This window comes from Thamnophis sirtalis, unplaced genomic scaffold (assembly GCF_051295495.1).
Source record: "Thamnophis sirtalis isolate CommonGarterSnake01/CBP01778 unplaced genomic scaffold, rThaSir2_p1.2 scaffold_1, whole genome shotgun sequence".
NCBI lineage: Eukaryota > Metazoa > Chordata > Lepidosauria > Squamata > Natricidae > Thamnophis > Thamnophis sirtalis.
Window position 1 is genome coordinate 106,059,828 of NW_028261381.1, and position 22,838 is coordinate 106,082,665.

General features: G+C 41.3%; 2 protein-coding genes across 5 annotated transcripts in view; one reads left to right on the top strand and one right to left on the bottom strand.

Moving 5' to 3' along the window:
• Positions 1-400: 400 nt before the first annotated feature.
• ACP2 (acid phosphatase 2, lysosomal) lies at positions 401-21,288 on the bottom strand. Its single transcript, XM_087720503.1, has 12 exons — positions 21,165-21,288; positions 14,481-14,645; positions 13,792-13,887; positions 12,937-13,023; positions 9,808-9,960; positions 9,333-9,431; positions 9,128-9,217; positions 4,361-4,493; positions 4,188-4,276; positions 3,531-3,637; positions 2,827-3,002; positions 401-2,739 (listed from the first exon to the last, which is right to left on the bottom strand). The coding sequence occupies exons 2-12, from the start codon at positions 14,598-14,600 to the stop codon at positions 2,603-2,605; spliced, it is 1,287 nt and encodes a 428-aa protein (XP_087576629.1). The 5' UTR covers positions 14,601-14,645; positions 21,165-21,288; the 3' UTR covers positions 401-2,602.
• Positions 19,470-22,838, top strand: part of NR1H3 (nuclear receptor subfamily 1 group H member 3) — a 35,847-nt gene continuing 32,478 nt past the window's right edge. Inside the window, exon 1 of one of the 4 annotated variants that reach the window (XM_087720531.1) lies at positions 19,470-19,997. The gene's annotated coding sequence lies outside the window, so the exon portion shown is untranslated. The remainder of the gene's footprint in view (positions 19,998-22,838) is intronic. The other 3 variants (XM_087720510.1, XM_087720526.1, XM_087720517.1) reach the window with 3 other exon arrangements.

Sequence of the window (22,838 nt, forward strand, 5' to 3'; positions counted from 1 at the left end):
CATCTAATCAATGCAAATCCCTGCTTATTGTAGCTTCCACTAGAGCATCTCTAACAGTTTACCATCTAGCTTCAGAGAATTCATATCATGTGGCAGTCTGTTCCACTGGCAAATGATATGAATAATCAGTAAGTTCTCAATGTCTAACAGTAGCCTCCATGCTTGTAGTTTAACCTTGTGTTCTGGTCCTGCCTCTAGGGCAATAGAGAGTAAAAGCACTCCTCCTTTAATACATAAAAAATCTAGAAAATGGATTATTTACTGGGAAGTTGGTCCCATGTCAAGTTTCCTAACTATAATTGACCTCAATACAAAAAGTTGCCATGGTTGTATTTTTTCTTGTGATTCCAGCTGCTAGACATGTGCAAAAAGAGCAAAACAATAAAAAAGGGAGCAAAAATTTAGTCTCATCTTGGTTTTTAATGAAAACATTAAGAAAGTGATCAAGTGAATTACAGCAACATTTAGTCTCAAGAAATAAATCATAGTTTTTCCTCATTATGTAGCAAAGCAAATTATTTCCCATTATTTTCCCCATTATTTCCCATTATTTTATTTACAACTTAGCCTGTTAAGAAATTGGCATATAAATTGACTTGATTCATTTCTGGAAGTGATTTATCTGAGTTTCTCTTGGTTCTATCTTCTATCCTGCCCTGCAGGAGACATACAGTATCATACAATTAGTTTCAATAGAAAAATAAGAAAGACAACTTCAAATGGAATTGGGAATTGTTTTGGCAATTGTCTTGTGTACTCTTTAGTAACAGGATACTAATGTAGTGGCTTTAGAGGAAATGTAATGTGAAATGTTTTGTAATGAGTTGAACTTTTCAGTATCTCCTTGGAGATTGCAGTTTCAGCCCGGAAAAAGCAAAACACACCATTACATTTTTTACTTCATATTTCCTGGCATTTTTGTATACTTAGATGGATTTGATTACGGCAAGTAACCAGTATTGCTCTTTTTAAGTAGTCTGTTTTAAGGAAAGAGAGAATGGGTTTTTTCTAAGGGTGGGGTGGACTGTCTTAGCATTTAGTCCTGCTATTGCAAACAAATTGATGGGCTATGCTTCAGTTGAAGATAAAAAAAGACTATGTAGAAAATTGTCCTGTAGATAAATATAAAAGAGGATTTTTATGGAACTTGTTAGAAAACTTGGAGCAATAAATTGGTGGTTTGGGTTTTTTCCCCCAAAGGCGGTAATTTAAAAAGTGCTGGTTTTATGGACTATGTGGCAATTATACTATGGATTCTTATCTTCAGATTCCACTGTTCAGGGATGAAAGAAATACATTGCACATCTTCAGGAGCACTTCGGATCCTATAGAATTCAGATCTAAGGAAAGTACTATTTTCTCTAAAATGTGAACGAATATTTTGATTAAAGTTAAGAAATTGTCTATGTCTTGTGAATATTTGAAATTATAGACTTGTGATTTTTATATGCCATATAAAATATTTTTGATGAGGTAGTACGTGTAGTAATTTTCTCTTCATGGAGTGGAATAAGAAAGACATCTATGTTGCATTGCATTGTGTAAAGAAGGAATTTACAATTTGAGGTGAAGCGCAATCAGTGAAGGTCAAAGAGTAAAAAAAAAGGGGGCAAAAGTTAAAGGGTTTATGCAAGAGCCAAGAGAAAATGTGTGGCACCAGCAGCAGTGGAATGGAATGGGGACTAGGGAAGATTTGGGAGCTGCTGATCTCCCAAATATATATGACCCTGTATATTACATAACAATAGAACCTGCTAAGTTAAAAGTTATCTGGTCTTTAACTTCAGCAGCATGTTTCAAAATGAAGTTTAGGAATGTAAAACCAGAGACATACATATTTCTACCACAGATATTTGAATAAGACCTTTGAATGTTTGAGCATGTGTCCTAAAGCACATGTTCTTTTAACGTTCCTCTTGTCCAGAATACTGAGCATGATGTATCATAGGTATGTAAATAATGGCTTGAATGCCTACATTTGATTAACCCTTTTCTGTTACAGAGGGCAGGGAGGACTCTAATATCACTTGTCCTATCTTTTGAGTATCTAAAGACTGAGTAAAGTACCTATTGCACAATTCTGTGTGTGTTGACTTGGAAGTGAATCCCATTATGTTGAATAAATTTAAGATTTCTTCCTATGGCTGTTTTCTACGATAGAAACCATGATTTTTTTCTGAATTACTCGGTAGATTGGTTATTGCTGGTTTAGCATCATCCCATTGTCACAGTGTAGAAGGCAGGTACAAGTGGCAGCTACTAGACGGAAGGCTTTTTAAGGAGCAGTGAGCCACTTTCCTGTACCATTTTTATACCATTAAGACAGGATATTGAGTTCAGAGAAAGAAAAGCCTAACCTTGTTGAACTAGTCATGCACTGAGAAATAGCAATCTAAGACCATGTTGGCACTTTACTCCTAGAAACTAACGGCATTATGCTGTGCTAGATAGAATGCATCTGCTAGTTGCAGCAGCTCCACTGTCAACTCTTGTGCTTCAAAAATCAAAATCAGTAAGATATTTAGTCATTGAATGTGGCCCCATTTGTCCCCAAGATCAGCTCTGTTTCCTCTTGCTGTCTCAGGAGGGGCTGAAGCAATTGTCAAGGCTGTTCCTCTCCTTCATTGGAAATATGGCTATAGCCAAGAGGCTGGGACTTCACACGGATGAGTACTGTCATGAGCAGAACAATAAGTAAGAAGAGGAGAGATCCACTGACAGCCAAAGTCACAATAAGTTCTGGAAAAGAGTGAAACAAAAACCATCCTGGTTATAATGGTTTAATCTTACACGAATCTTCCTTCAGATTCATCCGACCTCACTCACCTGTGTTGTTCCATGTGCTTATTATCTGACATTCCTGTTTCCAGTCCTGTGAAATAACCGGCTCTGTAAGTTGCAGGAATTGTTGCAGGGGACAGCGCTGTTTACAGTCGGGAAGCAGCAATACATAAGGCTCCTTATGACTCTCATTCCGAAAGAACATCTCCACTGTAAAATTACTGGAAGCAAAACATGTGAGAGAAACAGGTATTAATGGTCCATCAGCTGTTTAATATCACATTTTCTATGGGAACCAAGCACTGAAGCAGGCAGCTTCTATCCAACCTAATCTCCTTTGTTTAATACTGGAAATCTAGAAGGTTATACCCCCCCCCCCCATTTGGAGCACTGGCCTTATGCAATATAGCTATTTCTCTGGTATATTTTTTGTATCGGATCACAACCTGTCATGTCAAGGCAATAACAGGTGGAAAGGATTTGTTCTTAAATATTGTGTCCACAACTGTATCAAAGTACTTGCATAATGCATAGGTTACTGGCTATTTTCTCATATTCACATCAAAGTGAATTGGTGGCATTGGTGGAAAATAATAATTATTTTAAACAGATTGGAAAAGGTGACTATGAATTGCTGTGAAGATTGTAATTCTCTTTTAAAGTCATTTGTCTTTTCTGAATGTTAAAGTTCAGCATGCAGTTGCCTTTGAGTCCTTATATCCATTTGATATCCTGAGCAAAGCCCTCACCCATCATCTTCTTGGTACAGTTCAAAAATATGACATGAAGCATAGGGCGGTTGCTTCCCATTGTAAATATTCAGAGCTGTCTGCAGTGCCGCAAGAGTGGTGTCATGCTGAGGAAAGAAGAAATATGTGAATCTTCCCCTTGATGTGCACAGAAGACAATCTAAAATGCATTTTGTAAGTAAAGAATTTCCTGAACTACAGTGGGATAAAAACTAATGTGATTCTAGAACATAGATTAATAGTTAGCATTTATTCTTACAATGAAGAGTATTTCAGAGTGCAAGGTTCTCCAAACCTCGGTCCATTGATCAGGACCAAGCTGTGGCATGCCAGAAACTGGACCATGCAAACTTGGGAAGCCCCACGGGGGTAGCGTTTCCTGCTTAAGCAGGGGGTTGGACTAGAAGACATCCAAGGTCCATTACAACTCTGTTATTTTGTTCTGTTAATCCAGGGGGACAAAACCATGCTCCCCCTTCGGTCCTCAGAAAGGCCTCTCTCCATGGAACTGGTCCCTGGTGCCCAAAAGGTTGGGGAACCGCTGTTGTAGGGTATTACAGAAGGGGAGACACGGAAAGTATCTGGATCTGTCCTTTGCAATGACGAGGGAGGATAAGATCAGGAAACTGGGTAGCTGACTCAACACGCCAAACTTACCGCTGAGTACATAAGCATTTTGACATGGTGAGGTGCTGAGTCTTTTGTAGCTAAGGTAAGATTCTTCCTTATTTGAGACAAAAGAACTCCTATAGTAAGAAAAAAAGTCTTGATCATAATCTCTTACAGACACTCCCACTTATTACTTGAATAAACATTTCTTCTTTACTTACCACCCTGCAGGCGAGCTTTCTCCACTCGTCTATAGATGCCAAAAAGGACATTAAAACTGAAATCTTTTAACTCCTTCAGTTTGGCCATCACCACAGGAGTTACCCATGCTGGAAGACGCATTTTGTGCATTGTCTAGAAAGACACAAGAAAAGGTTATTTGCCCTTTGGAAAATGTAAATATTCCTAAAATTTCAAAATTATGTCATACAGAGCCTGTTTTGCAGCTTAATACAATTTTGGAATGATGGGGAGGAAGAATAATGTACAAAACCAACATCATTTAGTAATTATTAAATAATAACACATTTTTCATCAAAATAATAATAGCCCCAATATTCAAATGATTTAATATTGAAGTGTTTTTACACAGGGTTACAGACTCCCAAGTCTGAAAGCTTCTTTCATGTTGATTGAAAATTTTAAATTTGACAACATACCTACCGTACTGTTTTTGGAGCAGGAAAACTACGGTAGTTTAAGTATTTAATAGGGCTTAACTTTGTTTGAAATAATATCTCAGTTTATATATTTTCTATAGCAGCGTGTGTGTACTACCAAGAAATTATTGAAGTAAAATGTTTGAATTGGCTTTCCTCAAATTATTATGTAAACATGGGGAGCCGTGTGGTTGAGAATATGGAATTGGGTTTACGGTTAAAATGCAACATGATACTATTGACAAATATCAAATGTAGACTGTAACTTCATTTCTATTAGTCATGTTAAAGGAGCCTGTCAATTTAAAATCATGTATCAGATTCCACCTAGATTTTCATCAATTTATCATTCTAACTTATGAAGTAATATTTCCAGTTATTGTTATCACTGTTAAGATCATCAACCAGATTTTGGATCTTTTCTATATTACCAGCTCCGTGAAATCAAAAGTCATATCCTGTGTATGTAACGCAATGTGACTAAGATGTCCCCTAATCTGATATAATCTGATGTATGTTTGCATGATAATTTTTTTTCCTGCTGCACAGATCGGGGTCTGTGTGTGAGTGAGACCTCTTTCTATGTTAACTACAGACACTAATATTAGACAATATATATCTCAGTAAGAATATGGAGAATAGGGTTTGTCTATATTGCAACAGTTTTATTAGCCTATAGCAGTGATGGCAAACCTTTTTGGCACCGGTGCCACGCTCCGGAAAAGCCAAACTTCCAGGTTCTAGCGCGCAGGCGCGTCCAACAATCAGATGGCTGGCACGCAAGCAAAGAGACCACATTCTGAAAAAGCTGAACTTCTGGGTTTTAGCACGCATGCGTGCCCAACAATCATCTGGCTGGCACGCATGCACAGACTGGTTGCGTCCAAAAGGATTGTGCTCCGGAAAAGCTGAACTTCTGGGTTCTGATGTGCATGCGCACCTGACAATCAGCTGGCCGGCGCACATGCACACACTGGTTTTTGGCACTGACACACGTGCAAAGGACAGCTGATCATCACACACACATGCATGCCAGAAAGCCAGAAGACAAACAGGCAAGGCTGCGCACACTGGGCAAATGGCTTCATGTATCACTTTGGACACGTGTGCCATAGGTTCACCATCACGGGCCTTCAGGAATGGAAATAATTTTTTTTTATGGAAGAAGAATACAGAAGAGGTTTTACAGGAATACAATTTGGATAGGGAAGCCTTTCTCATTCTGGACCTCAGTCATCCTAGCTTTTATAATGTCTAGATCAGTGGGTCTCAACCTACCTAATGCCACGACCCTTTAATATAGTTCCTCATGTTGGGACTCCCAATCATAAAATTATTTTATGTTTTCCGTATTTTTTTGAAAATATGTGTTTTCTGATGGCCTTAGGCGACCCCTGTGAAAGGGTCGTTCGACCCCCAAACAGGTCCCGACTCACAGGTTGAGAACCACTGGTCTAGATGGTATTAAAATCCACATTAGAAGTTTACCAGATAGTGAAAGGCTGTGCTAGAGGTTTGGAACAATGTGCTTCTATATAATTCTGGTTTCATTTTGTGGTTAGTTTGCAGGTCTTCTGATAGAACAGAAGCTGCTACTCAGAAAAGAGGAAGGTAGTAGTGTGTGTTATTGATTGCCCCACCCATATTGGAGGGTCACTTAACTCTTCAGAATAGGTTGTCTGAAGGGGGATCAATAATAAATAAATACGTATTCTTCAGAGAGAAAGTGCATCCACTTTCAGTAACTAAGTCACATATTCGAAACCTTATTAGATGGTTATTATATGCATGTTATAACAAGAATAACAATTTGAGTAATAACAGAAGTATTTCTGTGTAGTACAATCATGTCATGAACATTCTCCATGAATCTGTAATATATACTTTAAGTAGCCCTTGAGTAAGAGCATAGGTCCGTGATGGCAAACCTATGGCATGCATGCCACAGGTCAGCTGATTTGTTTTCGGCCATTTTTTCGCCCTTAACTGCTGCTTCTAGCTCAGGGAGAGCAGATCGGCTGAGCCCGGCTCTCTCTCTCCTTCCTAGGATGGATCTGGTGAGATGATCAGGCTTTCTTGCTGGGCTTGAGTAGGGGGGAGGCAGAACTGTTGCCCCAGCCACCTCTGGGTGCAGAGAGACAATGCAGCAGGGCAGGAAAGAATCTATTCTTGCCAAAGACTATGCTTGCGCGCAGGCGGGCGGTTTGCCAGCATGTCCTTTGCTTGTTGGGGGTACTCCCATTTGCCCTTAGTGACGGGGAATGCTTTGTCATGTGGGCGAAGGCTGGTCCCCCCCCCTTTGCAACATGCAGGGGCTCCCCGCAGCATTGGCTCATACATGAGTCAGCTGCCCTGAGCTGGCGGAAGTGGGTGGATGCAGATGGGCGCATGCTAACCTTCCCATTACCATTGCATCTGCCTGGCTCGCCCCCCCCCCCCCCCCCGGGCTGGCTCCCAAGCTAGGAGGCAGAATGTCCTTCTTCATGGGAGAAAGGAACAGAAAGGGTGTGCGGTAGGGAAGCAGGTTCCCGGAGGTGTGTGTGAGAAATATTGGACTAGTGGAGGGGGGGGGGAGTTTCCCCTTTTTGCCACAGGAGCAGCGCTGGGCTGAAGCACCCACTGGGCATTTGGAGCTTCCCTGAAATCTCCCTCCGTGGACTTGAGGGGAAAGTCCCCCTTTTTCCCCCTTCTCAAATTGTGGGAGAGCGGCAGCTTTCAACAAGTTTCCGAGTGCACCGGCTAGCTGGAGAGACTAATCCAGTAATGAACCCTAATCATAGCCTCGGCCCATCAGGCGGGTGGGCAAACAGGTGTGCCCTCTCTCTCCCTGGCTCGCTTGGACTGCGTGGATTTCTTCGCTCAAGTGCCACGGTGACCCACGCACCGGCTGGGCATGAAGTGCTGGCTGCAGAGGCGAGAAGCCAAGCTTGGAGAGCTAATCAGAGGTGGTGCACACTCTCCCTCCCTCTCTCACCAGGCACACCGCGATTTGAGAAGGGGGAAAAGAGGGGGGGGCTTTTCCCCCCTCAAGACCACGGAGGGAGCAGCACTGGGCTGAGGTGCCCAGCTGAGGGAGCTTTGCTTTGTTTTCTTCCTCTTCCTTCTCTACAATCTGTGCAAAGCATTCAGTTTCTAGTGCAGCCGTTGCTCTCAAGTTATCTTGAAAAGAACTCAATATTTTCCCCCTCCAAGTCAAACACTCAGTTCAGAGAGCCTTCAATGACCGACTCCTTTTTAAAATTCCTATGAACAGCAGTACATACGTTTATTCAATTGTATCTTTTTAATCGTCCTCTGCTTTGAGCTTGAAAGGAGAGGCTGGGCTGAAATGTGCAAAACACTCTTGAAGTTTTGCCATTACTTTTTGCAAAACTGTCAGTTATTATCCCTGTGTCAGTGAAAATGAAAAGCAAAGCTCCCCATGCCTCAGCCCAGCACTGCTCCCTCCGTGGACTTGAGGGGGGAAAAGCCCCCCCTTCCCCCTTCTCAAATCACGGCGTGCCTGGTGAGAGAGAGAGGGAGGGGGGCCAAGGTTTCATTGGCGGATTAGTCTCTCCAGCTAGCCGGCGAGTTCGGCAACTTGTTGAGATGTGCCGCTCTCCCGCAATTTGAGAAGGGGGGGAAATGGGGCTCTCCCCTCAAGTCCACGGAGGGAAATTTCAGGGAAGCTCCACCTCCCTCAGAATGAAAATGCCTGGCGAGGTGCTTCAGCCCAGCGCTACTCCTGTGGTAAACAAGGGAAAATGCCCCTGTTTTCCCACCGCACACCATTTCTGTGTTGGTGGAAGGCGCTGGACATCAGGGGCATTGCACTTGCAACCGCCCGCCAGCCACCAGGGAGACCGCTGGTGTTGCCAGGTGCCTCCCGGCAGAGTTGAGCCACACTTGGCTCAGCGGGGGGGGGGGGGAGTGTCATGAGGCTTCGGGCCTCTGAAGGCAGCAGGGAGCGGCAGGCACTGCAGGTGCAAGTGGAAGGTGCTGGAAGCCTCCGGAGGGCCTGGGGGTGGTCAGGGAGGCCATTTTTGCCTTTCCCAGGCTCTTAGAAAGCCTCTGGAGCCTGGAGAGGGCAAAAAATGAGATCATCGCGGACTCAAAAGAGGGTGGGGTTTGCATGCGCATGCGTGGGTGGTTGCATGCGCGCAGTCGCACAGATAGGATTATGGATGTGGCAAGCCCACCCATGACCCCCCTGCTCTCCCCCCCGTATTTGACACGCGATGCCAAAAAGGTTCGCCATCACTGGCATAGATAGTTTCAAACATTACTAAGGCAATAATTTTAACAAGCACCGAAAGCAAATGACTAACTTACAACACAAAACTAACGTACCTCACAAAAGAGTGCATCATGCACGCTCCAGATAGATTCAAGGGAAACATCCTGAATTCCTGTCATGTTTGCCACCATTTTCAAGAATTCCTGTAGAACATACATACATATATATATATATATTCTTTCTTTCCATGATCCCAATAATTACATAAAGAAAGCAAAATATTATATGATGTATAAAAATACATAGAAAGCAATGTACCATATTGTGGACGGTCATATTTATATACTCTGGCGTCTGCTTGGTCTCTTTTTGCAGCTGTTCATAACGGGGACAGGAAGATAATGGAAACCGCAACAGCTGGAAAGAAGCAACATTGATACTAGATTAAAATTGCTAATTTGAGCACAAATCCCTTTTTATGATCACTAATTTCATGACAATCTGCTTCTCTAGGAGCTACCTATTTGTTTTGGCTAAGAAATCTGGCAATTAAAAATCAAAGTCTAGTAACCCCTTTTATCACCCACAAGGTTTTATAATAAGACATAAACTTTTGTGAATAGCAGTTTATCAGATTCCACTGCACCTCACAGCTCTCTCATAACAACTGGGAATTGAAGTTAAAAAGCAGAAGAGTGGAGCTCAAGGTAGTAGAAAAGAAAAGTATTGAAGAGAGATATTTTGACAGAGATGGACCTAATCTTCCAGCATTTAAAGTGTTAAAGTGACTCACCTTCTCCATATGGCCAGGTACAGTGTGTACAGGAATAGGCTGCCAAGTAATATTAGGATTAAACACTTGTTGCCCTTCTGGAGGATACAGGCCTGCCAGATTTGCCTCAGCACTCATCAAGGTTCGATCAAAATCGGTACTGCGAACAAAGATCTTCCAGAGAAAAAAGACAAAAGTTAATTACCATATTTTTTTGAGTATAAGATGCACTGGAGTATAAGACGCACCAATATTTTGAAGAGGCAAAAAAAAAAGGGCACGCATAGCCTTTAGGAGGCTTATAGTAATTAGTAATTTAGTAATTTAATAAATTTGTATTCCGCCCAATCCCGTAGGACTCTGGGCGGCTTACAGAAACAAGATAAACGTTAAAAGTTAAAAATAAAAAACTTACAATTTTAAAAACAACACACCATACATTCCGTCTAGGTGGGGCTGGACCTTGTTCAACAGCCCCAGGCCTGCCGGAACAGCCAGGTTTTAGTGGCTTTTCGGAAGGCCGAGAGAGTGGAAAGGGTCCGGATCTCTATGGGTAGATCGTTCCACAGGGCCAGAGCAGCTACAGAGAAGGCCCTCCCCTGAGGGGCCGCCAGCAAGCATTGTCCGGCCGACGGCACCCGGAGGAGGCCCAGCTTGTGAGATCTTGTTGGTCGTTGGGAGGTAAGTGGCAGGAGGCGGTCTCTCAGATAGCCAGGTCCTAAGCCATGTAGGGCTTTAAAAGTAATGACTAGCACCTTGAAGAGGTGAGAGTTCTCCTGGGGGCTGGTGGGGGTCAAAATGAGCAAAAAATGGCCCGTTTTTTGCTCATTTCTCCCCTCCCCAGCCCCCAGGAGCACTCTGAAAGCCTGGTAAGGCTCTGCACAGCCATTTTCATGAAGGGGCAGGGTTTTGGGAGGCAAAAAATGCTGTATTCAGTGTATAAGATAAGATTTTCAGCCTCTTTTTTGAAGGAAAAAGGTGCGTCTTATACTCCGAAAAATACAGTACCTTAGTGTCACTGTCATTACTATACTCGGGCTATCTAAGAACAAGCCTAGGAAGTCTATTTTAATCAAAACCGCAAATCTTGAGCTGGCAACATTTTCAAGCCAAGAGCTGTGGTTCAAAGTGCAGTACTACAAGTGTGCAAACTCTCCCACCATTATTCATTGTGCACTAAAAAGGGCTACTATGGATGCAAGTCTAGGGTAGTTTCCCCCCCTCCCCCTCCCCCTAAATGCAAACCTTGCATCAGATGGTTAATTTCCTGCTAGAGCATAATTCTGAACAGGATTATTGGGAAGAAGAAAAGAAGAAAGCAGGATATTTTTTCAGGGCTGCTAGATGGCAACGATCTAGGTTTCTACCTTTCTGTGATCATGGAGAGCAAAGAATTTGTAAGGCTGTTAAAGTACGGTCATTGAGTGCAGCAGACAATAATAAACATAAAGCTAGATATAGCTTGAACTTAAACTTCCTTGAGGAGTTCAAGCTAGGTATCTCAGGAAAAGGACGTTTAGGAGCAATTGTGGTTTTGGTCCAGATCAACTTCCAATTTCACAGGCCTATCAAAACACTTTGATGCAATGTGTAGTAGCTAAAAAAATATCCCCAGAGTTCTTTTTCAGAAACAAGAATGATCATTTAATTACTTTTATCTGCTTCTACAGTCTATGGATTTCCCTGAATTGTAAATGTATGGGCAACGAGCTGTTCACAGAAATAGGAATTGACTTTTTCTTCAGGCATGTCCACATATTTGTGAATGAATCCTGCAAAACAACGTTGTTTTTGACCAGAACACATTGTGCCATAAGTGAATAGATGTCAGGTGAACAGATCGTCCAGAAATGTGTCATAAACAAACAGTTCTTTGAAAAGGGAATTACTCTTTGATGGTCCAAGATATCTAAATGAAATGTTTCTGAACTATACTGAATAAACAATATGGTTGTGGATTTAGAAAGGGGCACTGAATCTTTTGAATGCAATCCCCTGCTCAGTGCAAAAATCTTAATTAAAGCATTCCAACAGATGACCATCTGATCTGCCTAACACAACTAATGAAGGGGAGCTCTCTCTGAGTAATTGATTCATTCTCATTAAATTGTGTTTTTAAACATTCATGGGAACCTGCTTTCCTAAAAATTCAATCAAGTTACTCTGTGTCTTGTATATTAGGATGAGAGAGAACACATTTCTCTGAAATTCTTTCAGTTATCTAAAAAAATCTGTTTCTCCTTTTAACCATCTTTTCTCAAGGCAAATACCCACTTTAATCTTTCTTCGTTGCACTTAGTTTCTAATCCCGATCATCCTCATTGGTCTTCACTGAACCTATTCTGATTTCACTGATACCTTCTTAAAATAGTGCCTGAAACTTGACTCAGGATTCAAGGGAGGGTCATATTAAAACAATGATTAGGTCATGTAATTGGACATTATATTAATATTGATGAAACCTATATTGGGTTTTCAATTTTTGCATCCACATCCCACTGCTAGATTAAACTCAGTTTTCACTCAGTGTTCATTTCATTTCTGTTTCATAAGTAAAGAACTATTTACTTGTCTTTTCAGATTATTTCTTTAGATTATCCAGATTATTTTTGAATTTTATTTCTGTCCTCTGAGGCAAGGGTTTCCAGTCTTGGCAACTTTAAAACATGTGGACTTCATACTGGCTGGGAAATTCTAGGAGTTAAACTCCACAAGTCTTAAAGTTGCCATGTTCTAGGGCAAGGTTGTCAAATTCGCCATGTCACATTGATGTTAAGTGACTTTTTTGCCTTTGCGGAGCTGGGGTAAGCGTGGCCTGCATCTGACCCGTGGACCACCAGCTTGACACCACTGTTCTAGAATATTAACTCTCCTACCCAATATTGTATCACATTTAAAACCGATAAGCTTTATCTTTGTCTCTTCCTCTGAGATATTTATACAAATATTGACTTAGCCCTTTTTCTTGTGACACATCACTCAATGCTTTTCTCCAATATAATGTATGATTATGCAACAGATTAACCCAGAAAATAAAATCTGTACACATACCTCTTCTCGGTTGCGGTAAAGCAATATTATGCAAAATGCACAGAAGGAACAAGGAAAATAAGTTGTATTGTTACTGCTAGTCATATGGAGTGCACCAACCTCTTGCCTTTCATATGACGCATTCAGGAATCCATCATAACGCCTACGAAGAGCTTGGCCCAGGTCCCAATGTTGCTGCATCCCTTCCTATTTATATCAACATGGACAAATTAACAGTGAAGCAGGTCTTAACTGCTAGCTTATAAAACAGCACAATATAAAAAGAACGTTTTTACAGCTCAAATGTTTTCAGTGGAGGAAAGGTGAACAAAACAACTTCCTGAAATGGAGAGAACAACAACTGTCCTTCAAAGATCTATTTTCTGTCCTATTTCTTCTTTTTAAATTTTTGGTTGTTCTTACAATAAAATAAATTTAATAATTAATTATAACAACTGATCATCTCCTTGGATTTTGAGTGATACTACTGCTTCCTGGGCAGTGGTGGGCGTATTGGTGCCTGCCTGGAGCACCGGATACCGTTCCAGTATGGTGCTCCAGCGGGCCCACCAAAGCTCCTTACCTGCATTTGAGCTCTTTGGTGCTTCCGCGCACAGAGCGCACGGTGCCTGTGCAACGCTCCACCGAGCAGCTAGAGCGTCGCAAGAGCTAAGTATGCATGCGGGCGCTGTGAGCGTTCATGTGGTGCACGCTGGACCCCGTTGCAACCGTACCGGTTGCATGGGATCTGGAACCCACCACTGTTTCCGGGATAACAAAGAAAGTAGGAAAAGTTGTATAAGAATAGCACGCCAGAAGAGACGGGGAGGGGAGAACAAAGCAGGAAATATTAAACTCTTGCTAAAAGTGCTTGCGTGACACTTGTTGACAAGGCAGTTCTTCATTCCTGGCTTCAAAAAAGAAGTTCCCTTGATTTTTAAAGTTCCCACCGGCAATTTATTTTGGGAGTCCCACCTGAGACAACTGTCCAAATCCTTGGGGCCAGGCGCTTTCCTGGTAGGGATCTCGGGGATATGTCTTCACGGGGGAGCGATCTCCATGCCGATACAACTGGAGGAAATCAGAAAGACAGGCATTCTGGGTAGCCCATTCACATGCTTGTGGCAATTCTAATTTAGGTTTGGGGAAAACGTTATTATTTAGCTCGAAAAGTGCGGGGGACTGATGTTACTAGGCGGGATAGCCGTACCGGGCGACCAGCCTCTCCCGCCCCGCTGGATTCTTCCCTTCCAACGCTCCCGCAACTAGCAAAATGCGAAGAATGGCAACGTTTGGATGGCAGCAATACGTGAAGATTTCACCTCCACGCAGACCTGCAAGGAAAAGGCAGGACGCCACCTAAATGCACTGTCCCGATGCCATAAATACGAGTGGGCAAGGCGTCGTCGTTTTTCTACCAGATTAACAAAAAAGTCGCCGCAACTGGCTTTTCAAAGGGATCTCATGTTTTTTCACGCCACTTTTAAAACGGATCTCACGGTGAACTTCTTGGCAGCTCACAGATTTGTCTCCTTTCCTTTTTTCCCTTTAAAAAAAGGCAAATAAACCTCCCCCCCCCCTCGGGACACGCGTCACCTGAGCCACATGATTGCCTGCCGGCTCCCCCACTTAGCCCCCTCCCGCCAGATTTGTTGGCTGCTCACCAAAGTCACGAAGCGGAGAGTCCGGCTCTGGGCGATCGGCGGGGCTAACGCGAAGAGGAAGCCCAGGGTAAAGGTGAAGGGGAGCCCCCTCCAGTTGCAGCGACTTTCTCTACCTCCCATGTCTTTCCTCGGCAACCATCGATGTTTCTTGCTCGACCTTCGTTCCTGGGGAAAAAGTGAGCATGCTCCGTTCAGCCGCGCATGCTCAGTAGCAGCGTTTGAAGCTTTCTCGGCCGTCTTTTGGGAGAAAGCGTTTTGTTAGAGAAAGGAAGGGAAGCGATCGGACAACAGAATAACAGAGTCGGAAGGGACCTTGGAGGTCTTCTAGTCCAGCCCCCTGTTCAAGCAGGAGACCTTATATACCATTTCAAACAAATGGATGTCCAGTCTCTTCTTAAAAACTTCCACTGATGGAGCATCCAGAACTTCTGAAGGCAAGCCGTTCCACTGGTTAATTGTTCTCACTGTCAGGAAATTTCTCCCGAGTTCTATAAGAGTTCTCAGTTCTCCTTTTGCGGCTTATGTTGAAGCAGAACTGAGATTATTAGGTTGCCTTCTAGAAATAGAGCAGAATAATAGAGTTGGAAGGGATCTTGGAAGTCTTCTAGTCCAATCCCTGCTTAGGCAGGAAACCTTACCCTATGGGGCTTCTTCACGTTTGCTTGATCCAGTTTCTGGCATGCCACAGCCCGGTCCCGATCCACGGACCTGGGTTTGAAGACCCCTGCACTCCGAAATACTTTTCATTGTAAGATTAAATGCTAACTATTAATCTATGTTCTAGAACCACTTTTATTTTTATCCCACTGCAGTTCAGGAAATTCTTTCCTTACAAAATGCTTTGTAATCCACAGATGTATTAAAAAATGGCAGATGAATAAAAGATGAAAATAAAAATCTCAACAGAAAAGAAAAAAAGAGTACCTCAGCTGAGAGTAAAAAAAATGAAATATCCGTTTGCAGTTACTGTAAAAGATTGTAGAAAAGTAGACAAGCTATATCATCAAGTGAAAATAGGTAGATCTTGGAGATGCCCTTAAGTTAGTAGCCAAGTGAACACTAACTGTATCCTCAGTCTTTTGGCAACCGTCTCACAAATATTGCAGCTCAGGTCAGGGGAGAATTTGTACATTGTCAGGAAACCTGAGAGAGTGGCTGCATGGGGAATGGCCATGAAGTTATTAGATGAAGGAAGGCAAACTTTTTAGAAAATGAAAATCTTGCTCAAAGAAGAGATGAGGAAGGCAAGTCTTGGAACTATAAACATTGACCTTATCGTCATGAAGATCTGATATCAGAAGAACTAAGTCCATCCTATCAGACTGTTAGCCAAGAAATAAGAAATAGTGTACTAAATCACACTGAGTCTTGTGGAAGAGCTTGGACAAAATATCGCTGTGTGAATTAATATTTTTAGGAGGAAGCCAAACAAACCAGGATAAATAGTTTTAGGCATTAGACACTCACAAGGATTGTAAAGTATTACCAAAGATTTTTTTTAATGTAAAGTTTCAAATCTTTTAATATAAAGTTTCAAATCTTTTTTTTTAATATGAAGTTTCAAATGTAACTTCTCCATACAACTAATCCCTGGAACAGACACCTGGAAACCAGCAAATACAACTCATCTCTAGTTCTGCCTTCATCTAAATATATCTGTGAAAAGAAGCATCAAATTATATGTCTGGTTGAAGTGAAATATTGGTGAAACACTATTTACAATAACATTGTTATTCATAAGGAAGGAGTAGTCTGGGAAACCCTGTCTCAACATCATTTTATAGTTCTTTGAGATTGCCAGTAAGCATACAGAAACAGAAGATTCAGCAAACAAATGCTTGGTCTCTGTCACATGTCAAGCTGTCCCATGATTTATTTGACCATGATTAAGCATTAATCCATATGCCCACATTTGCCCAACTCACTGAACCACACAATTAGCCACACCAGTTGGGTTTACAACCCCGCCCCCATATTTTATCCTTGCAAACTCAGTCTCCAACTTTCAAAAGAATTGGGTTTTGTGAAAGTTCCACATAACAAATTCCAGAACACATTCAGGAAGTTGTAGAAAGTTCCTTTTCTACATTTTCAACTGAAGAATAGGAAACAGAATGTAGAACTAATCAGTAATTTTCACAAGGGAGGTGCCCAAGGGGATCTGCTGGGGACTAGTGGTTTTTTTACTAATTCTGGAATGTGTAAACATTGTGGTGATCAAATTTGCTGATAGCAAATAATTCTGAGCACAAAAAGCAAAAAGCAAAAAAAAAAAAAAAAAAAAACCCAAACCCCAACATCCTTAAGATAATTTAATAACTATAGTTTCATATTTGGAAGCATAAAATGGTACAAACTGAGGCAAAAGCTACCTCCTCACCAATTTACATATATCCTAATGAGACAAATTTGTAAATATTATAATGCCTTTGCACAGATCGGCCTTTATACATATCTATGATAAAACTACATTTTGGGTGTTATGTATAGTACTGGTTGGATCGCCATTAAAGTAGGATTTGATATTATCTACATGGCAAAAAAGGTTCTCAATATCCACCTATGATATCTTTGTCCACTTATGGTACTTGAAACAAGATTTTATTGCTTGTACAGATAATCCTCAACCTAGGACCACAATTGGGACTATAATTTCTGTTGCTAAGTAAGGCAAGTGGATCACTGCAGTTCGTAAGTGAATCACACAATCATTAAACAAATCTAGCTTCCCTCCTTGACTTTGCTTATCAGAAGCTGGCTGCAAGGTCATAAAAAGTAATCACATGAATCTGGAATGCTACAGTTGACATAAATACCAGCTAGTTTTAAGCACCCAAGTTTCAGGTGGGGATGCTGCAAAGGTCATAAGTGCAAGGACCAGACCTAAGTCACTTTTTCAGTACCGTTGTTACTTTGGTCATTAGGTTAATGGTTGCCAACTACCTGTAATTAGATGGGGAAAAAACAATGTGTCTTCAAAGCATTCCTGGAAGGTTGCAGTTCAGATGAACTGAAATACAGAACACTTTGTAGATGTTCTAGATGTCAACCAAGATGATATTCCAAGATATCTTATGGGATGTGTAGGGCAAAGCCTAGTGTGTACCTTGCTCTCCCCGTGCTCCCTCCCTCCCTCCCTCCCTCCCTCTCTCACACATACAGATATCTAAGGGTCACCGCCTCCAATATACACTAAACATGACTAAATAAATAAATAAATAATTATGTATATACCCACATTTATTATATGACATGAAGTCCAGTTCAGATATATACATGTACATGGCAAGAAAATGAATCTTGTAAGTTTACCAGATGGATGTCATAGGGACCAAAGCTGTTACAGAATCTGGTAGTCCTGCTAGAAATGCCTCTAATTAATGTCTTTGAAACCAAAGACATTAATTGGAGGCAGCTAACATGAGATGGGAACAGAAAGGATCTGGAAAAATCAATGACAGAGTGTTGGTTGTAAAGACTGTTCTTGAAGCGCATGGCAGTGATTGTCCAGTTGTTGTCCTGATCCTCCTTTTTCCTTTTTCTACCTTCTCTTTGCTATCAGTGAAATCCTTGAGTTAACCCAAGCATATCCAGCCAGTCCATCTGAGCTTCCCATGATATTTCTTTCTCCATTTTCTCTTATTACAACCTTGATTTCAACGATATTGGCAGCAATTACATGAATGTACAGAAGTGCTCAGAAAATTAAGTGATGGGCAGACACATTGGATATGCCATACTTGTACACCAAAACAGTCTTCTGCCTTCCAACAACAGATCAGATCATATCATAGATGGAAGGTTTTGCTCAGCCTTATCTGCATGCTTCTCCTAGCTGCGAAATCAAGCTATCACATTTAATAGGCTTTGATTTGGGGTAATGTACTTCTTTTATTCTGAAGCCTTATGGACAATTCATCAAGTACAATGATGAACAATGCAAAGAAGGGAACATTCTGGAATAAAGTAAATAGTTTTGTACTATTTGTTTAAAGTGACTACTTTAATTAAACTAATTAGAAGTTTGTGAAATTGAATAATTTTCAGAAAAAAATGAGAGTAAAAGTGAGTGTTTGGCTGTACCATTTTTTTTTTTCATTTCAGAGATGCAGATTTTAGAGTAAGGGACAGCAGTCTGCCCCAAGCAGAATATCTTCTGGATGTTAACCACTCCATAGTGGTTAGAAATTGAGTTACTTTTAGATGGAAACAGGTTGGGAAACAAGAACCCTGGTTTATATGATCACCCCTTAAATAATCAAATTAGACTAAAAAAGCAATCTTGGTCACAATATTTTTGAATACAGTATAGTGGTAGTAGAAATATAGACACACTAGTATATTAAACTGTCTCCCTATGGTTAAGCATGGTTTGTAAAACAAGCTAAAATTAATTAAGATATGCAAGAAAAAAATTCACTTTTCACAAGTTTGCATATCTCCCGAGAAGCAGTTCACCTCTGAGGTGAACCCTTCAACCCGGGCAAGACTGAAAAGAAACTCTTGGCATCTTTCTGCCTATGATAATTTAAGAAAATCTTCAGATGGGCCACAGTTTTAATGAACTGGAAAACAAACTCGAACCAGCTAAATGTGTGTATATTCAGCTGTAAAAAACTTTGTCTCAGATTGCGGGGTGAACTCAGTTACTAGTTCAAAATAGGACCATTTTCGACAGTTCGACTCAACGTGGCAAGCCTTTAGTTTTCACATGATTCCCTTGAGGTACAGTATCGGCACAGTACATACCAATAATGGCATTAACAAGAATCCTCATTAGATGACTACGACGCTCCCACCGATTCGGAGGAAAGCCAGGGAGAGAGACGGCGGTCCCCACCCCACCCCCGCCTTTGGGTGGTCTGCCCGCCCCGCGGCCAGGATGTAGCAATCCAACCGGGGAAAGAAAGGACCGCCAGGGGGGTGGAGTTGGGGAAAGTTCAAGCATGTGACTCGAAAGCGGCTGCTGTTGTTGCAGAGATTCGCATTACCTCACTGTCACTTGTGCACAGTGGCCCTCCTCAGCCGAGAACGACGGAGCGCAGAGTTGAGTTAGAGCCCCCATCCTGCCTTTTCCCGAGAGCCGGTTTATCGACATTTGCTTCTTTCGCTTGCCGTGCGCAGCGCGTCCTTCCCCTTCCGGGACTGTCGCCTTTCCCGGACCTGCTGTTCTGGACCGGTAACTACTTTTGTTTGCGCGATCTTCACGGCAGCTTGGGAATGTGGTAGCCTCCTCCAGTGAGCTCGCCTTGCTTCAGCAAACCCGGGGGTCTCCGTAATGTTCCTAGGGGGGCGTTGCTAGGAATTCCTCCTCGCATCAGTGGAAGGCACGCAAAAACACCTGCCGGCGCCAAAGCAGCCACCATACAGGTGTATTTTTATAAATTGCTCTCAGAGGCTCCGGAGCAGTAAGGACTCCGTTCGTGACTCTAAGTTGCCCTGCTCTGTGAAGGTACAAATGAAGAACGGCTGGTCTGATTCTGGGAATAAATTCTGTAACTACACAAAGATGACTAAGTAAGAGAACGTCCTCTGGCTACTGTCTCGTTTTGGTGAGCAGATTAGGAGGGGAGGCAAAAAAAAAAAATCCTCTGGAAAAGATAGGTAATTTTCAAAGTAGGATGTTCAATGTCCCATACTGATTGTTGGAACAAAATGTAGCTTATTTTGGAGTTTTGCATCCAAAGCTGCAAATGTAAACAAACTTTCCTGGGCATTTTAGTTCAACCTAGTGTCAGTGTAGATATCCATCCAGTCAAGCTAGTGTTGGAGAATGGCAATGATGTGAAAAAGCAGCAGTAGCAGCTTCAAGATGCTATTCGTTTGAAACTTGCAATCATTATAATAGGAGATTGAATGGAAGGGTGGCTGAGTCATACTGGACCACAAAGTAGCCAGTCATTTTTTAATCTGGGGTGTGAATGCAGGCCTGATGGCTCCACATGCTTTACAAACTCAGAATATTTGTTCAATTAACCTTGGCTAAGGTTTTACTTGCCATGAATAAACGAGTCTTGGGAAAACATCAAGATAATATATGGGTGCAATATTATTTCTAATAAAGTCTTCAAGTTGAGCCCCCTCCCCTGATATTGTTTCATTAGCAACCACAGATAAGCAGTTTGTTACTGATGGCTTAGTGTGTGTGTGTGTATGTGTGTGCTTTCAATTTCCTAGTCTAGGCTACAGCCCTGAGATTCTGAGGTCTCCCGACCCTATCAGGCTACTTATCCTCCAAGCTCAGACAAGGTCAATTAGATGTTGGTGCCTCGTGTAAGGCATTATTTATAATAATTACTATTTGTGATGAATCATTTCAAGATTTCAATCACCAGGGAACTTGTAAAACATGCAGATGTAGCTTCCACATCACAAAAGGGATTTAATGGCAATGGTTTAAGGTCCACCTTACTGGCCTGTAAGATTGTCTGTGACACACTGTGCAATGCTAGTTTGATTTCAACCTGGCAAATCTTTCTGTAGTCATATACTGAGTGGACAGCCTTGAACAAGACACTTTCTTTCTCATCAGTTTTGTAAAAAGAGATTGCACTTTACCTGCATAGGAATCGTATAGATGCAATAAATATTGCATAATTTATATGAGACCAGAGGGAATGATATCACCTTCAAATCTGATCACAGGAATCAAATCTTACAAGATACTAAACAGAGTAAACAGACCTTTATTGCAGTACAGCAGGACTCTTAGATTCGATAATCAGTGGCAGAATGTAAGATGCTGGCTGCGTTCACACAACCTGCTAAGCAGCAGATAATTGGCATAGTATCAGTCAATGTATTGTCCAAAGCAGTCAGTGAGGTTACTTTATGATTCATTGTGTTATGTGTATCCAGTGAACTGAGTTATTCAATAAGACAGGAGCAAGCAAACAATGGGTTATTGTGCAAGAACAGCCAATGCTACTTTAGTATGCTCTTTTGGCATTGTAGAAGGAGAATTATGTTAATCTATAATGGCAAAATATCAGCATCTGGTAGCACCTTTTCTGACTAACCATTTTATTACAAGGCAATTCTTTTTTGTAAGATGCAGCTGTTTTGCAAGAATCATTTACATAGTTCATACATTGCATTGACAAAGGGTGATATATTTTTCATTTTGGTTTTGCATGTTACTGATAATTCATCAAACCACAGTTTAAAAATAGTATTTTGATATGTGTGGCCTCAGTTTTGGTCCCCCAGACCATGTTTCTATATTAATATGAATTAAACATTTCTGTTTCTGCCAGTGATGCAGATTGTAAGCTTATTCATCTTGTATCACTTTGACTTGGCTTCCCAGGGCTGTTTAGCTCCCATGATTCATAAAATAATACAATTGTGAGAGATTGGTTGAATCATTGAATCCTATTACAGTCTTAGTACAGAAATCCAAATTAAACTCTCAGTGAGATTTTTGACAAATGACAGAACCATTGATAAACACCTTTTCAGAATGATTTTTGAGCCAGCTGTCATGTGCCATCCAGCCCATACTTAACTTACTCATCAAAACACCAAAGGGTACTTTGTTAAAAGTTTTGTTGAACTTAAGAAATACCATGTTTACAGATTTCCCACAAAGTATTAAAGAAGTGTAATAAAAAGCAGGTTAAATTTAGCAAGGTGTTGTGTCAAGCATGGGAAAATCATGAAGCCCAGGCAGTTCAAATTAATATAAAGATTTATTGCAAATTTACGCTCTCTACAAAAATCTGAACTACTAAAAACACAAATAGGTGGCAGATAAGAGTCAATGGAATTCAAGGTGGACTGGACTTAGATTTCTTGTGGGCATAAAGGGACTTGACACTTTTGATCGCTCTCTCAGGTTCAGCCTGGTCATCTCCTACATGTACTTGAATCCCTAGTGACATCTGATAATTATTTTATATTTTCAAGATGCTTCCAAATCAGTCTCTTTATTATCTGTTTTAAAAGCTCATTTATTGATGTTAAACAGACATCTATAGGATCCTGGATTGTCCTTTTTTAAATATGAGCATTCTTTTTATGCTCTTCTACTGACTGGGCAGTTTACCAGTTTTCCATGATTCCTCAAGAGTAGTACATAAACTCTTGACCCAATTTCCCTCAGTGACCCAAGGAAATGTAGTTCACCAAGTCTTGGAGATTGAAACTCATTTAAAGTAAAGAGGTATTCCTTGGCCATTTAATCTAAAGCTTCACCTCTGACCCTTCATTCTGCTGTTCACAATTTCCTGACAAACAAAAATTAAGCATCTCTTCCACTTTGACAACTTGAAGCTTGGTCACCTTCATTGAGCAATTGGTTTACTGATTCTTTTAGTTTGAAAATGCCTAAATAAATCCCTTGTTATTATTCTTAGT

Bases quoted from the DNA above. Each gene is read 5' to 3' on its own strand.
- ACP2 (XM_087720503.1), bottom strand. From the start codon at position 14,600: ATGGGAGGTAGAGAAAGTCGCTGCAACTGGAGGGGGCTCCCCTTCACC. The intron at 9,218-9,332 runs GTACATTGCTTT...TATGTTCTACAG, and splicing joins ATATGACCGTCCACAATATG to GAATTCTTGAAAATGGTGGC. The intron at 3,003-3,530 runs GTGAGGGCTTTG...TTTTGCTTCCAG, and splicing joins CTGTACCAAGAAGATGATGG to TAATTTTACAGTGGAGATGT.